General features: G+C 35.9%; 2 protein-coding genes across 3 annotated transcripts; both read left to right on the plus strand.

The window, feature by feature from the left end:
• The first annotated feature begins 2,776 nt into the window (after positions 1-2,776).
• LOC116125615 (glutamate receptor 2.9-like) lies at positions 2,777-6,244 on the plus strand. Its single transcript, XM_031411306.1, has 5 exons — positions 2,777-2,951; positions 3,500-4,773; positions 4,968-5,265; positions 5,434-5,831; positions 5,930-6,244. The coding sequence occupies exons 1-5, from the start codon at positions 2,777-2,779 to the stop codon at positions 6,242-6,244; spliced, it is 2,460 nt and encodes an 819-aa protein (XP_031267166.1).
• Positions 6,245-6,726: 482 nt separating this feature from the next.
• LOC116125620 (serine/threonine-protein kinase tricorner) lies at positions 6,727-15,314 on the plus strand. Of its 2 annotated transcripts, none has more exons than XM_031411318.1 (12): positions 6,727-7,315; positions 7,614-7,788; positions 7,951-8,034; positions 8,558-8,799; positions 9,406-9,616; positions 9,798-9,962; positions 10,041-10,172; positions 10,439-10,552; positions 11,086-11,133; positions 11,594-11,672; positions 11,838-11,894; positions 15,151-15,314. In XM_031411318.1, the coding sequence occupies exons 1-12, from the start codon at positions 7,131-7,133 to the stop codon at positions 15,207-15,209; spliced, it is 1,551 nt and encodes a 516-aa protein (XP_031267178.1). In that variant the 5' UTR covers positions 6,727-7,130; the 3' UTR covers positions 15,210-15,314. The 2 variants fall into 2 exon arrangements, with proteins under 2 accessions (XP_031267178.1, XP_031267177.1); XM_031411317.1 differs by lacking the exon at positions 15,151-15,314 and adding an exon at positions 12,661-13,041 and having other exon boundaries at positions 6,729-7,315.
• Positions 15,315-16,540: the final 1,226 nt, after the last annotated feature.

Raw genomic sequence — 16,540 nt, forward strand, 5'->3', positions numbered from 1 at the left:
ACATCAGAAGTAAACATAACTGGAAATGGTTGAACACGACATCAGAGTCCTGAGGGTACCCTGGATGACCCAGTGACAAGAAAGCAGACTTCCATTGATCAACCAGATAAATGCGAGGGTCAGTCGGGGTTCGTTTCCGTTCAATGAAACTCACTCAGCCACTGTCGCCGGTTTTAACTCATCCTCCACTGTCGTCGGTTTCCGTTTCACTGGTCGTCGTCGATGTTTTCCCGTTGATATGTTTAAACTCCTTCAGAGACCAACAATGAAAGAGGCAACAAACGTTTTGGCTTTTCATTTACTCTAGTATTTGGCCAAAGTCAATGTTGGGACACGTGTCAAATTCTTAAACGAAAACAATATTTAAAATTTAAAAATTTTGCAGCTGTACATGAAATTACACATTGTCCTTTGGCAGATGAAAATCGCTAACAGGAAAGTATCTGTTTGTCTTTATGGCAAACTTTGAGTAGGTGGCAGTCGTTCGGCCAAAATTAAAATATAAAAGGTGACTGCAGGCTGCCACTAACTTAACTAGAAAGAAAAGATGGTATTTTACTGTGATAAATTAATAAAATTGTGAAGTAGTGAGGAATGAAGAATATTATCAGAGACAGTATTTTATGGTTGAATTAGTACTATCTATAGTTAGCCAGGAGACATTTCCAAAGACATGAAATTTCCACTCAGTTGCAAATGCTGAATATATATATATATATTTCTGGAGAGGGTGTTTTTAAAGAGAGTCAAGTACTTCGTTCTTCAGCCTGCATAACTGAATCCTTTTATTTCCCTTCCCTCAAGGGAGAAAATTAATTTATGAAGAAGATGAGAATTCCAAACCTGTCGGAGGTTCTCTCTTTTTTATTGCTTTTGTTATTGTTATTGAATGGATCATTAAAATTAGCTGAGGCGAAATGTCCAGAACCGGAACAGACAGATGCCAGGGTGATAGGGCGTATCGGTGGTGTTATTGACTTAAGCTCTCGAGTGGGGAAGGAGCAGAAAATAGGCATGGAAATGGCTGTCACAGATTTCCATCGCTCAACGGCGTGCTCAGAGAAGCTGGGTTTGCACTTGAAAGATTCACTTGGGAACATACGTGGAGCTGTTTCTGGTGGTAAAGTTTTTCTTTGTTCTACTCTCTAACCATATTAGGAAGTAGAAATGATTCATTAATTTGCATTCTAACATAAGGCTAGGTTAATTAATTTACATCTCAAAGTCCAGAAGACAGATATTCATAACGATAACTAATATTTCAGTTAATAACTATACTCTGTATACTGTTTATTAATAACTGAAAAATTGTTTACAGTTATTAATTACATGTAAGTAAAGTATCAAGAGAGAGATCTGAGATATTCAACTAGTCGACTAAGTTATACGCCTAATTAATTTATTCGTCATCCAGAACTTAATAAGTAGATCCTTTCTGATTATGCAAGTCATATAGATGCCTTTATTTATTTTATTTTTTTTCCTCTAAAAGTTCAAACATTTGAAAATTTAACTTGCATGCTAACCAGGTCAACAATACTACTCAAATTAAAATTTTGATAATTTTAACTTAATTCACAATTTGGGAGTTGTTTGAGACATCACATCTATCATTTTGTCATATTAACAAATGACTTCTACACTATTTTACTGTTTGTTACATTTTACTCCCTCCATTTCAAAATATATCTGTCGTTTTAGCAAATTACACAATTTTTAATAAATTAATGATGGCATACTTTTCTCTTATAAGAAAATATCTTTTTATGTAAACCAATCCTCATCTATAATTTGTTACAACTCTTTTACATTAACAAAAGCTGACTCAAATTTTTTCTCCCCTAATTTGCCGGCCCTTATTTACTATTTAATGGTTAAAAAATTGACAAATTATCAAATTTAAAATTACTCTTCCCTCTCAAAGTTTGGTGGAAATTTTTTTGGTTTTACAGTATTCTCCCTCTCATTACATCGTATTACTCATTCTCTCATTACACCATAAGAAAATAATATAGTCACCGAAAGTAGTACACCAAATTTATGCATCGAATAACGTGACACAATCCTGACCATCAATTAATTATAACTTTGCAGACGTCCATTATACTTTAAAAAAGAAAAAAATTATAAACAAAACTCTTTTTCTTCGTCTTCATTCCCCATCTCCTCTCTTCTTCTTTGTCTTCATTCCCCATCTCCTCTTTCAGTAATAGTTTTCAGGTGCTGTAAGCTTACAAAAGAAAAATAATATGTATAGGAAAAAAGAAAGGTGTTATGTTTACCTTGAATAAAACTGCTCGATGCCTGCACAGTCCCGTAGTTAGACTGCCAATAGGTATCACTATACACTTATGGTATCTTCTCAATCTCCTGCTAACTAATTTCCAGCGCTTGTGGAGATCACCTTGCTCCAACGGGAAAGTTCCTCTAAAAATTAAACAAATTCGATACCCTGAATATCCAACGAGAAAAACAAAAGATTCAAACATGAAGCAAATTAAGAAGGATTTCCAAACTTACCCCATGCAGATAGCAACAAGTTGGCCAAGTTTCTCCACCAAGACCAAGGTATTTTCAGAAGCACAATATAATTCCTGAGCTCTGTCTTCAAGCTCCTTGAGGCGGGGGTCACCATCNCTCAAACACATATGTGATCTCATAAAAAACAATTATAAAAATATCAAGTAACTTTACCAAATTAAGCTTAATTTCTCACAAATAATCCTCATAAACCACTAAGTAAATGTGTATTTTCAAGCTCTTATCACTAATCACGATGGGTGAACAATATCATAGTAGAAGATATGTGCTTGGAGAAATTGATTTGAATATTCTTCCGACATTGGAAGTTACGAATGAAGTTGATGAAATAGCTGAGGAAGTTAATACGCATGTGAGCCAGAAAAACCTCACAAATGAACAAAAGAGAGATGTAGAAGAGGCTAACATGGGTTGTGTTTTTAGTTCTCTATAATGAGCTAAGATTGGTGTCAATTTAAGCCACGGAGACAAATTCAAAATTGAGACAAGAGGGATTTTGAATTTGCTCGAAATAAAGGGTACACAAAAACAGAAAGAGAGAGAGAGAGAGAGAGAGGGGGAGGGGGGAGACGAGGGGTCAGAGAAAAAGAAAAAGAGAGGAGACAGTGGTCATAAAATGAAAAAGAGAGAGGGTTGTTGAACTTTTTTGTCAAACGACATTTATTTCAGAAAAAAAGTAATAAGTCTAAAGCGATATATATATTGAAACGGAGTGAGTATTTTTTACTGTCATATCATGTTTTGTTTTATTCAATTAGCTAGGTCATTAACAGACAACCCATTGAATTGAACCTCATCTAATATGTTGAATTATTTTAAGGATTCACTTATTATACCTTATTCTACCCGAAACATTACAATCAGAATCTCATGTTTAAATGAACCGAACAGGCCAATATGAATCCCATCCTGTAGACAGTTGTTGCACTAAGTTGATGTCTTTCAATATCCATTGCAGCAATACAACTTATGGACAACAATCGAGTGGAAGCCATCATTGGAACAATGGAAGTGCCAGAAGCAGCTCTACTCTCCGTCATTGATAAATCCGCCAACAACATCTGCTACATATTCTTAACTTCACCTGCCATAAACCCACAACCGATGCTAGAACAATTGGCGTCTTTTGTCCAAATCTCTAACGACATCAGCTTGCACATGCAATGCATCGCTGCCATCGTGGGCTACTTCAAATGGCGAAAAGTAACAGCAATTCATGAAAACACCCATCCTTTTTCTCCTCATTCAGAATTTATAACTTCCCTCTCCGATTCACTTCGGGTTGTTGACTCTCAAGTTGAACAGCACTTAGCTTTTCCTTCCTTTTCTTCTCTCTCAAACCCAAAAGCTGCAATAAGAGAAAAACTAAGCAAGATGAGAAGCAAGAGTAATAAAATCTTTATAATAGTTCACTCATCATTGGAGTTAGCTATCCTGATTTTTCAGGAGGCAAAGAAAATGGGTATGATGGAAAAAGGTTATGTATGGATTGTTCCGGATGAGATTGCAAGCCTAATTGATTCTCTTGATTCGTCTGATATTAACAATATGCAAGGTGTACTTGGTTTCAGAACCAAATTTATTGATTCTAGCAAGTCCGTTAGACATTTTAAAACTCGGTTTCGGAGAATGTACGAGATAAAATACCCCAAAGAAGAAGAGTATTCTAACCCAAGTATCTTTGCCCTCCGAGCTTATGATGCAACTTGGACTATTGCTAAAGCCATGCAGAAATCACAAGCAAAAGTTATATCAAAAACATTATCAAAAGACATACTCTCCACCAACTTTGAAGGTCTGAGCGGAAGGATTAGATTCGAAAATGGAAAATTAGCGCAAAATCTGACATTTCAAATTATTAATGTGGTGGGTAAAAGCTACAGAGAGATAGCTTTCTGGTCACCATCGCTTGGGCTCTCAGGGATCAGCTCTGGCAACAATTCTGTGATAGAGTTGGGCCCAATTTATTGGCCTGGAAGAATGCAAACAATTCCAAAGGGTTGGAATTCAGGCGAAGAGGACAAACCATTGAGAATAGGGGTTCCAGCCAAAGGTGCCTTTAATCAGTTTGTCAGTGTAAGTTATGATCAAAACCGCAGTGGACCATCTATCTCTGGATTTTCTGTTAAGGTGTTTGAAGCAGCAGTGAAGCGTCTACCTTACCATTTGAATTATGAATTTGTTCCCTTCAATGGTTCATATGATGAAATGGTGGATCAAGTCTATTACAAGGTCAGTTTTGCTCTTATTTTGGACTAATTTAATCACTATGACATAATTCCATAGGTCAATAAAGCTGAAAATATTGCTCCTATCAGTTATATAATACCAGTGAACTGTTAATTTGTAATACAATTTCCATATGCACAGTGATTGTCCCTTGTGTAACATTTAATTTGTGTATGGCTTTTTAAAATAAAAAATAGGGCCTGGATGCAGCTGTTGGGGATATAGATATAATGGCAGATCGATATCCTTTTGCGGAGTTTACACAGCCATACGTGGAATCCGGACTTCAGATGGTAGTCCCTGTAAAACCAGAAAAGATAAAGGACACATGGCTCTTCATGAAGACCTTTACATTAAAAATGTGGCTGCTAATGGCAGGAATGCACCTGTTCATAGGTTTCGTTATCTGGTTAATTGAACGTGAAGACAACCTTGAGCTCAAGGGGTTTGGATCAATGCTTTGGTTTTCTGTCACCGTTATATTCTTTGCACAAAGTAAGTTCAACTAAAGTTGGATTTACAAATTGATACTTTCGTGATATTTTAATAGTTCACTTAAGCTTATGCCTGGCACGCAATAGTACTTTTCATGATTATTGATGAATGCAATCCAAGCTTCAGTTTAGTCTTGATCTTGAATGTTGATCATTTGAATGCGTACAGGGGAACCACTTCGGAAGAATTGGTCTCGATTTGTGCTTGCACCATGGCTGTTTGTAATTCTGATTGCATCAGCAGGTTTTACTGCAAATCTCACCTCAAGTTTGACCATGGCACGCATGCAACCATCTATCCCTGATATTGAGACACTTCAGAAAACTAATGCCGTTATAGGATGCGATGGTAATTCGTTTATTGTAAAATATTTAACAAATGTTTTAAAGTTCAAGGCAGAGAATGTGAGGAAGATTAATTCGATAAATGATTACCCAACTGACTTTGAGAGGGGAGATATTGCAGCCGCTTTCTTCGTTGTTCCACACGCAAAAGTTTTCCTTGCAAAATTTTGCAAGGGCTACACAACAGCAGGGCCAACCCTAAATCTTGGTGGATTTGGATTTGTGAGTATTCAACTATTGATTCTCGTCCTATTTGTATATCTATTAAGTAGCTGTTAATTGCATACAAGTAAACTGATCTTCATGAGGTAACACATCAGGTGTTTCCAAAGGGTTCTGCTTTGTCGTTTGACATTTCGGAGGCAATCCTCAGAGCAACAGAGAGCGGAGAAATTAAGCAATTACAAGAAGACATGTTGGCCTCATATAAATGCTCCTCTACCACTGACATAGTTGATAGTACACGTTTAGGTCCTCAGCCGTTCGCTGGCCTGTTTTTCATTTCAGGTTCCTTTTCAGGTTTGGCCTTCTTAGTTACCATTTGGCGTCTTGCAGAAAGGCGTTTGCACATTCTCAACTTAATTCAAGTCGCATTAGTAGACAGACGAGTTTGGAGACGTCTCATTTCGGTCTAAAAGTTGCATTTTATTGCTCTTGATTGTGGAGAAATTTGATGACATTATTAGACAAAGGTAAATTACTGTAAATATCTAACTAATGCTACTGTAAATACACTCATGTTGAATATTTGTATCACTATAATTGCTCTCAATAATCAATGTAATTAATCATGGTTTAAAGGAAAGAGTAGCTCTTGCAAATGGTGTCGCATCGCATTAAAGATGATTACTCTGTTTACAGCAATATATATTAATTACAAGCCACAATCTAGAAAGAACATTACGTGGCATACCATGGGTGATTCCAACCTTATTGAACCGTGGACCACGCAAAGACCACCGGTCAATTAATTTAATCATGACTTGTTTCACACTTTTGGAACTTACAAGACCAGTTAAGCTCATATGACATGCCACGTGTTACTGTAGTTTCCTCGTGGGTGATCCGATCGTGCAGAGAAGACAGCTCAGACTTGTTTGCATAGATCTCCGCCGACACCAACTCAACTCAACTCCATTCACTTTGTAAAAGTCCAAAATGATTTAAGGGATTTTATAAAGGGTTCTTCAAAGATTCCAGTTCATGCGAGAAAATCGATGGCGTCGATCACACTCCATTCCCTATAAACAAAAAAGAAAAGAAATGACTAATAAAATCCCAAATAGAAGCCAACAAACTTAAACCAGACAGTAGATAAGACAGCTTTGCGTGCCATATAAATATGAACGCGACTAATATCTGTATGCCACTTCATTTCTCTCTCATTTTTTTTCACAAACACTGACATACCCTCCTAGATCTCTCCTCGAAACTCTGACTCACAATCTTCTCCAAATGTCTCTTTGATTCGCCTCTTTTAGTTTTATACGAGGATTGAGAACTGATCTGATTTCCGCCAAAATGGACGGTCGTGATGATACGGTGAGGTTAGGCGCCTTAAACATGAAGGCTACTCGCGGCTTCGATTTGGATCCGGATGTGTCTGTATCTTCTCCGGTCACTAGACAGAAAGCTGCCGCCGCCAAGCAGTTTATAGAAAACCATTATAAGAATTATCTTCAAGGATTGCAAGATCGCAAAGAGAGGTTCAAATCTAATTTCTTATATCCATTAATTGTTTGCTTTTATAGAATACAATTAATTCATCAGATTGGATTATCAAATTTGAAGTCATGTGATCTTTTGTGTGATGGAGAGAGCTAAATTTATTTAATATATCAGATGTTCAATTTGGAGTAGATATGGAACTTCAGTCTGGGTTCAATTTTGGTTGCTTAGTGTTTAATCAAGGCTAGAAGCCTAGAACATTAATTTGATGTATTTCTATGGTTAAGACTGGTCGTGAAATATGTCATGATAAATTTTTATCTGTCACTGTGTTAGGCGTAGAGCAGTTCAAATGAGAGCACAACAAGCTGCAGTATCCAGTGAGGAACAGGAAGAGATGCTGAGGAATTTGGAACGGAGAGAAACTGAGTATATGAGGTTGCAGAGGCGTAAAATTGGAATTGATGACTTTGAGCAATTTACTTTAATTGGGAAAGGTGCATTTGGTGAGGTATATTTCCTTGACTAGTTCTTTGCCATGACAAGCTCATACACAGTACTTTCTTTAATAGGTCATTGTTATGCTTCTTTTATCATATATATGGAGGAAGAAGGAATTTGATATGTACTGTGTTGTATGACTGTTGTCTATAACGGTGTTTAATGAACGCAGGTCAGGTTATGTCGTGCTAAAGGCACTGGAGAGATTTTTGCCATGAAAAAATTGAAGAAATCAGAGATGCTTAGCCGTGGACAGGTGAGTTCAACACTATTGTAGAAGTGCTGTCTACATTCAAATAATGTCAGTTTATCTGGATAGTTTTGTTCCTGCAGCCTGCATTATCCCCTCCTCTCTTAGGGAATTCAGGCATAAGTTTAAGTTATTTGCAATCCGCTAGTATCATGTGTCAGTAAAGCTTTTGCTAATGTTAATACAGATTGCTTGTTCTGCTGTCAATCCATTAAACAATAATTCATTTCTGTACAGAAATAATGCTGTCAACTTAGTTTCTTCCTATTATTTTGTTGTTCAAGTCAATAGCTGCATTTCACCTAAGGATTTGCTGGCAAATATCATCAGTGAAATTTGCGTTGGATAAATAAAAGTTGATGACGGTTCCTTGGTGGATTTTCGTCATTATAAAATTAAAATCAATAAATTTGAGCCGAGAAACTATGCCTATTTATAATTAAATTTGAATACTGAAATACACCTGTATGCTTTCTTTATGCACATGATAATCATTCATATTTATTATTATTTTTTATCTTTAATTAAGGTTGAGCATGTTCGGTCTGAGAGGAACTTACTTGCAGAGGTTGATAGTCGGTGCATTGTAAAGCTTTTCTACTCTTTTCAAGATTCTGATTTCTTATACCTTATCATGGAGTATTTACCTGGTGGTGACATTATGACATTGCTAATGAGGGAAGATATTCTTTCTGAAGATGTTGCACGTTTTTACATAGCAGAGAGCATCCTGGCTATTCACTCAATTCACCAACACAGCTATGTCCATCGGTATGACAATTGTACAACATTATATATCATCTTATTATGAAGGTTTCCATAATTACCATGTATTTTTACTGTGGAAAGGTCGATGGAGGATGCTGGATCACCCTTCTTACAAAGAGTTGATAAAAATTTGGGCATACAAAAGAGCTTGAAACTGTGTGTATGTTTGGTTAAGGGTCAACTTTTGGCCCAGCTTCTTTGACCCATCCAGTCAGCCTGTTAAATACTGTGATTGGTTTAATTCCACAGCCTTAGGTGTTGCAGGCTGAAGTTCTTTTATATAGATATATAATTGAGTCTCAATAGGATGAAGTTCTTTGACATGGTTAGGATAGATGGATGATTTTTTACTTCAGGAAGAATAAAATAAAGAATATATCATTAAAAAAAAAGGAAGTTTTGCATGGGCCTGGCTATTGCCTGACTGCTGGTTTATATCAAATCTGAATATTTTGTCTAGGCTCAATGGTCGACATCTTTGTTATAATAAGCGTTTGATCCAAACCCCCTAGTTACAGATGGTTAAATAATTAAAACTTTGAAATATTTGGCTACTAACGATATCCATTTTCTTCATATTTTCACCTCTGAAGTTTCTCTGCTTTGTAGGGACATTAAACCAGATAACCTGATACTAGACAAAAATGGCCATTTGAAGCTTTCAGATTTTGGCTTGTGCAAGCCCCTTGAGGATAAGTATTCAACAATTTTATTGGAGGATGAAAGTATTATAAACCAGGAACCTACTTGTGAAGCTGAAGGACATTGGTTGATGCCAAAAGAAAAATTACAGCAGTGGAAACGTAATCGCCGTGCATTGGTATTTTCTTTTTATCATTTTTTAACCCCATCTAATATCTTATGTGCAACTGTGGGATCATTAAGCCATGCCTTTCTTTTTTCTAAAATGTTTTTGGAGTTCCAGAATCTTACACTTGGCTTTTATCTTGAGTGGTCATTTTTACTTGTTGCAACTATTACCTGACATCTATATTATGTAGGCTTATTCGACTGTTGGAACTCTTGATTATATGGCACCTGAAGTCTTGCTAAAGAAAGGATATGGAATGGAATGTGATTGGTGGTCCCTGGGAGCCATCATGTATGAGATGCTGATAGGCTATCCTCCCTTCTGTTCAGATGATCCACGGATCACGTGTCGCAAGGTGGTACCTAAGTTCTGGTTTGTAATTTTATCATCAGCATCTGTCATGAATGATAGTGATGTTTCTGTCTTGTATTAGATTATCAATTGGAGAACATGCCTGAAATTCCCCGAGGAACCAAAAATATCAGATGAGGCTAAAGATTTGATTTGTCATTTGCTCTGTGATGTTGAAACAAGGCTTGGAACCAGAGGAGTTGAAGAATTAAAGGTAATAATCTTTCCAATAAATAATGGCATTCCTAAAATTACCAGAGGAAACTTCAGAAAGATTATTTTCACTCACTTTGTTTAGCTACAAGATATCATGTTTCACCTGATGCCCATTTATAAGGATATGCAGACCGTAATCCCACACTGCAACTTGATATATGCTATCTGCTTTGTGATTGTAGAACATTGCAATATTACTTCACTATGTTTATACTCTTGGTTTAACCTCGTTTGTGTTCTATTCTAAGTTATCAAATGTTTCAGGCACACCCATGGTTCAGGGGCATCCAATGGGACAAATTGTATGAAATGGAAGCTGCATATAAACCCACAGTCACTGGAGAGCTGGATACTCAGAATTTTGAGAAGTTTCCAGAGGTGAATAAATGACAGCACACTGAATTAGACTCTATATTCCTTTTGGGGTTAAATTGTTGAGTGTGTTGTGATAATGATATTCTTTCAATTTTGAAGCTCTTTCAATTTTTGAAACCTTTATTACAGATCTTAGCCCAGCAACACAGTTAATTACCGGGCTTCCTTATTCAATGCCATATTTTTTGACACTACAGCCATCCCTATTTTCTGCTGCAGTTTCTAACAATACCTTCTTAGATCTTTGCCTTTTTCTTTCAGTGCGAGCGATGTGCCTTGTTCATGTATTTTATTGGATGATTTTTATAAGAAGTTAACTTCCTTTTGAAATTCTGGCTGAAAATTATTGATGACAATCAATTTCTATGCTTGTTGCTTTAGATATATTTTGCTTTTTATTTTCAGCTGCATTAGACCATTGGCAAAAATGTTAGAAGTGGTATTTTGGATTTGAATTGTTTTATTTAGATGCACTCTACATTTTTTTTGGGTTCTATATTTCATAATTAAATCTATGAGTCTCTGCGTTTTTGTAGGTAGAAGGTCCACCATCTGCGATACCAAGTGTAGGACCTTGGAGGAAGGTATGACTTTCATTCTCTCTAATTTACTTCTTATAGTTGAAACTTGAAAGTATGTTTGGAACACTAACTTAATTTGGACCTGTAGAATATTTGAGTATTTAAATCTACTGTCTAGTCATTGGCTGCTTGGTTACATCATCAGTGTTTCTTCTCCATCACTTTTCCCTGTTATGTAGGGGAGTCAGGATGGTGGTCACTTGATCACTGAGTGAATTCCAATCATATTATGATCACTGGGTAAAGTGCTAAAACAAGCAGAGAAACTAGCTAAATCTAGCTGTTGTTTTCTTTATAAAAGTTAGTGGGTGCATTTGGTCTTATTTAATTATGATTGAAATGTAGAAACTGTATTGCAGTATTTATTTTATTCTATTTATTTTTTATTATTATTATTATTTTAGAAGAAACAGGTATTGCAGTATTATTATAGTGATTCTTTGTATTAATGTGGGATTTGCAGATGTTGACATCAACAGATACCAATTTCATAGGATATACTTTCAAGAAATCTGACATTCTTAAATCACTGGAAAATTCAGGTATGTTGTTTCTGGAGTAAACTTGGCATGTTTCCTTCATTTTTCTTTTTTGGACATGGGTGAACTACAGCTAATTTAGCAATTATGGTGATGAAAGTCAATATGATGTCATATGTTGCATCTAACATTTGAAGATAGACTTGTTAATTTTGATGTGGTTTGCAGGTACAGACATGAGATCAAATGGATCTTCAGAAGTCCCATCTCTGATTTCATTATTAGGTATGAATTGTATTCCCTTTATCTAATTCCCATTTATTAAAAGGGTGGAGGAACATTGATATATTTTTGATGAAAAACCATGCAGTTATACAACAAAGGAAAATCCGAGTCCCTAAATTTATTCGTCATTGTGATATACCGGATTTGTGGAAGTGATTAAACCATATTACCATTCTCATCAGACAACGGGTCAAATAAACCTTTTTAAAATTAGAAACAGTTCCCCAGCAGAGTTAACTTGGTTTTTTCTCAACTGGTTGCAATTAATATCTTCCTAAAATTGACTTAGCTAGACTACATCCAGCATGGTCTTGGATCTAGATGGTCAAACATACATGTTTTAATGCTTAATGTAAGAGTTACATAAATAGATATGGATAACGATTGGCTTACAATCTAATCTTACAAACTTTCTCTCACAACCTTGACATGGCAGCTCGTAATTGGGTAGACAGAACCCATAGCGAGCAGACGGGATCTATATGCAAGCTACCGCATTGGGGTTGTGAGAGAGTTGTGCGATTGAGTTGTAAATGTAGTATTGTCTAATGAGATACAATTTTGTTCTATCAGGAAACATCTTATTCATTTTCAGTGTGTGAATGTGCTGTCTTTTATCATTTTCTTTTCTCTTTATGTTTCCTTTTATTTTTGAGAAACATGAGAATTAATGATTTTAAGCTAGCTCTTGATGTAATACTAGCAGATTAGTAGAATCGGGTAACGATCTGCTTATTATATTCTTATTTTCTTTGTGGTGATGCAGGCCAGATCGACCTCAAAGAAACTGCCATATCAGAGGGTGAGCAGAAACAAGAAACTTGAGTTTTAAATACTCTGTTTTAGTGTTTTTCGGATCAAGTTTTCTTATTCTTATTGCATGTATAACCTACAAATGAGGTATTATAGAAAATTTGAATTTGGCAAGAATTGTGGGATTAAAGACAAGAATAAGGATGTCAACTTAAGAGTTGATATGATCTGAAGCGAAATCTGGTGTTTCTACCTGCAAATGTGACATATAAGAGCTACTGTGTAGAGCCCAAAATATGTTCCATTCTTTTTGGACGAATGTCATATATAAGAGCTACTGTAAAGCCTAAATTATGCTCAATTCATTTTGAATGTCAATTTTTTATTAACTCTTCTTTTATGTCCGTAAACGCCTGTTGCATTACCAAAATTTTCCATTTATAACCAACATTACCCGATTATAACACTATGGGTGCGTTTGGTTCAGGGAATGTTGGATTACTGAAATCTTATATTACCTTGAAGATTGTTGGAAATTTTTAAGAAAATGTGATTGGTTAATTTGAATAAATGGATGAGTATGTTATATTAATATATTTAGTTAAGAGGAATAAATTGGTGAATATGTTATTTAAATTATTAAATTGCTCTTTTTTTAATATTAATATAATATTATTTTTATTATTAATTTTTAAATAATTCTTTTTAATCCCTAATATTTCAAATTTGGCGAAAACACCATCGTTTATATAAAACTTTAATTTATAATAAAATCACCCCCATCGCCCTGTCGCCACCGTCGGAAGTCGCCTTGAGCAGCCCAGTGTGATAGGGAGGCCCCAATATGACCCTTTTTGGTCATTTTTGATCAGATCTTTGGCCATTATCGGTCAGATTCGGGCGAGATTTGACCGTTAACGGCCATATCTCATTCAGATATTGCTGATAAAGGCGAAGGGTCTGGCCGTTAATGGCTAGATTTGCTCTCGATATGGCCTTTTCGACTATCAATATGGCCATAACAAAGCCTCCCGGTGATGGTGGGCTACTCCTGGTGACTCTAGGTGACTTCCGGCACCTTCCTGCAGTGGCCAACAGTTGTTTGTCTGGCAATAGGCAGCGACAGGTGGGTGGGGGTGGTGGCTTGGATAAGCTGAAATTTGTTTTGATTTCAGGGGTAATTTTGTCCAAAAAGTTAATTAATTGGGGTGAAATGGTAAATTCAAGATTTATGTAAATAAATTTAAAAATAAAGGCATTATTGTCCTAAAATTTTATTGATAAGGGATATAATTGTAATAAAAAAAAATTACCTTAATAATCTTACAATATCTAAGAAAATTGAGTTAATCAGATTACCTCCAATATTACCAACAATAAATATTATTGGGTGCGTTTGGCTCCCTATTTTTATCCATATTCCCAATCCTATTCTCCAAATAATGTTTGGCACATTATTCCAGAAATATTACCCTATTTTTTTAATTCTTTTTAGACCCCATAAGGTTATTAATTTCACTAAATATCCCTTGAAAAAAGTTTAAAAATTAACAAAAATACCCCCATCAACCCAACTTGTCAGATTCTGGCAACCACCGTTGATGATAGCCGGAATCTGTACAACGGGTTAAATTCCAACCATAAATGGCCAGAATTTCACGGATCTGGCCTTTTCCGGCCAGATCCACCACGGATCTGGCCGGAAAAGACCAGATCTGGCCGTCAGCAACGGCCAAAGAAATGGCCGTCGTTGACCGAAAACGATAGCCACATCTTTGGCCGTGGACGGCCATAACAGGCCGTAGATCTGGCATTTTCCGGCCAGATACGTGGTGGATCTGGCAGGAAAATGCCATAATGACGCATTACGACATAGATCCGACAGGTATGTGCCGTAACGAAATTTCCAGCCAGATTCTGGCGGTGGTGGCCGGAATCTGGCACTGCAGGTGGTGGGGGTGTTTTTGTCATTTTATATATTAGGGTCTTCAATTAAATTAGTAAACCTAAGGGTTTTTTTATAAATTTTTAAAATTTACCTCGTAATACTCCTCTATCCAATAACCCAATACTATCTCCAAAATCCTATCCAAAATACTACACCAAACACACCCATTGATATTTGAAGATTATCGGAATCTTATATTACTTAACAATCAAATATGATAATCAAATAATATAAGATGATATAACTTCAATAATCCCACATAACCCCAAGCAAACGCCCCTTATAAGCATTTGCATTCGTCTGTTAAAGTGAATATTATAGATGTTTGATCATTACATTGAACTTCAGTCACTCTTAATTATCCACTAAAATTTCGATTTGGTCTAAGCTCTCACTCGGCTACCATTCGGAGTAGATGTTTCAATCGGGATGGATGTAAACTGGTCTAGTTGACATGAGGCTCAGTTGGGTTATAATTTTTGTTTGCCTGCTCAGGTAGGGCTGTGGATTTTTTAAATCTTCTTGAGGTTGNTTATTTTCTTTGTGGTGATGCAGGTCAGATCGACCTCAAAGAAACTGCCATATCAGAGGATGAGCAGAAACAAGAAACTTGAGTTTTAAATACTCTGTTTTAGTGTTTTTCGGATCAAGTTTTCTTATTCTTATTGCATGTATAACCTACAAATGAGGTATTATAGAAAATTTGAATTTGGCAAGAATTGTGGGATTAAAGACAAGAATAAGGATGTCAACTTAAGAGTTGATATGATCTGAAGCGAAATCTGGTGTTTCTACCTGCAAATGTGACATATAAGAGCTACTGTAGTGCCCAAAATATGTTCCATTCTTTTTGGATGAATGTCATATATAAGAGCCACTGTAAAGCCTAAATTATGCTCAATTCATTTTGAATGTCAATTTTTTATTAACTCTTCTTTTATGTACATAAACGCCTGTTGCATTACCAAAATTTTCCGTTTGTAACCAACATTACCCAATTATAACGCTATAGGTGCGTTTGGTTCAGGGAATGTTGGATTACTGAAATTTTATATTTTCGTGAAGATTAATCTTTAGGAAAATGTGTTTGGTTAGTTGGAATAAATGAGTAAGTATATTATATTAATATGTTTGGTGAGGAGGAATAAATTGATGGGTATGTTATTTAAATTATTAAATTGCCCTTTTTTAAAATATTAATCTAATATTATTTTTATTATTAATTTTTAAATAGTTTTTTTTAACCCCTAATATTTCAAATTTAGCTAAAACACCCCGCTTATATAAAACTTTAATTTATAACAAAATCATCCCCACTACCATGTTGTCGCCTGCCACCACCGTTGAAAGTCGTCAGAAGTTGCCGCGAGCAGCTCACCGCGATCGAGAGGCCCTGATATGGTCATTTTCGATCATTTTCGGTCAGATCCCTGGCCATTATTGGCTAGATCTAGGCGAGATCTGGCTGTTACCCGATAGAGCCGTTTCTGGGCATTTTCGGTCAGATCCCTGGCCATTATCGACCAAATCTAGAACGACTAGACCCTTGGCTTTTATCGGCGACATCTGAATGAGATATGGCCAATAAAGGTTAAGGGTCTAGTCGTTAAAGGCCATATTTGCTCTCGATATGGCCTTTTCGGTCGGCGGTGGTTTGTTTGGCGGTAGGCAGCGACAGGTGGGTGGGGGTGGTGGCTTAGGTAAGTTGAAATTTGTTTTGATTTCAAGGGTAATTTTGTCCAAAAAGTTAATTAATTGGGGTGAAATGGTAAATGCAAGATTCATATAAATAAATTTAAAAATAAGGGCATTATTGTTTTAAAATTTTATTAATAAGGGATATAATTGTAATAAAAAATAGATTACTTTGATAATATTATAATACTTAGGAAAATAGAGTTAATCAGATTATCTCCAATATTACCAACAGCAAGTACTATTAGTA

Source organism: Pistacia vera, unplaced genomic scaffold (assembly GCF_008641045.1).
Source record: "Pistacia vera cultivar Batoury unplaced genomic scaffold, PisVer_v2 Contig169, whole genome shotgun sequence".
NCBI lineage: Eukaryota > Viridiplantae > Streptophyta > Magnoliopsida > Sapindales > Anacardiaceae > Pistacia > Pistacia vera.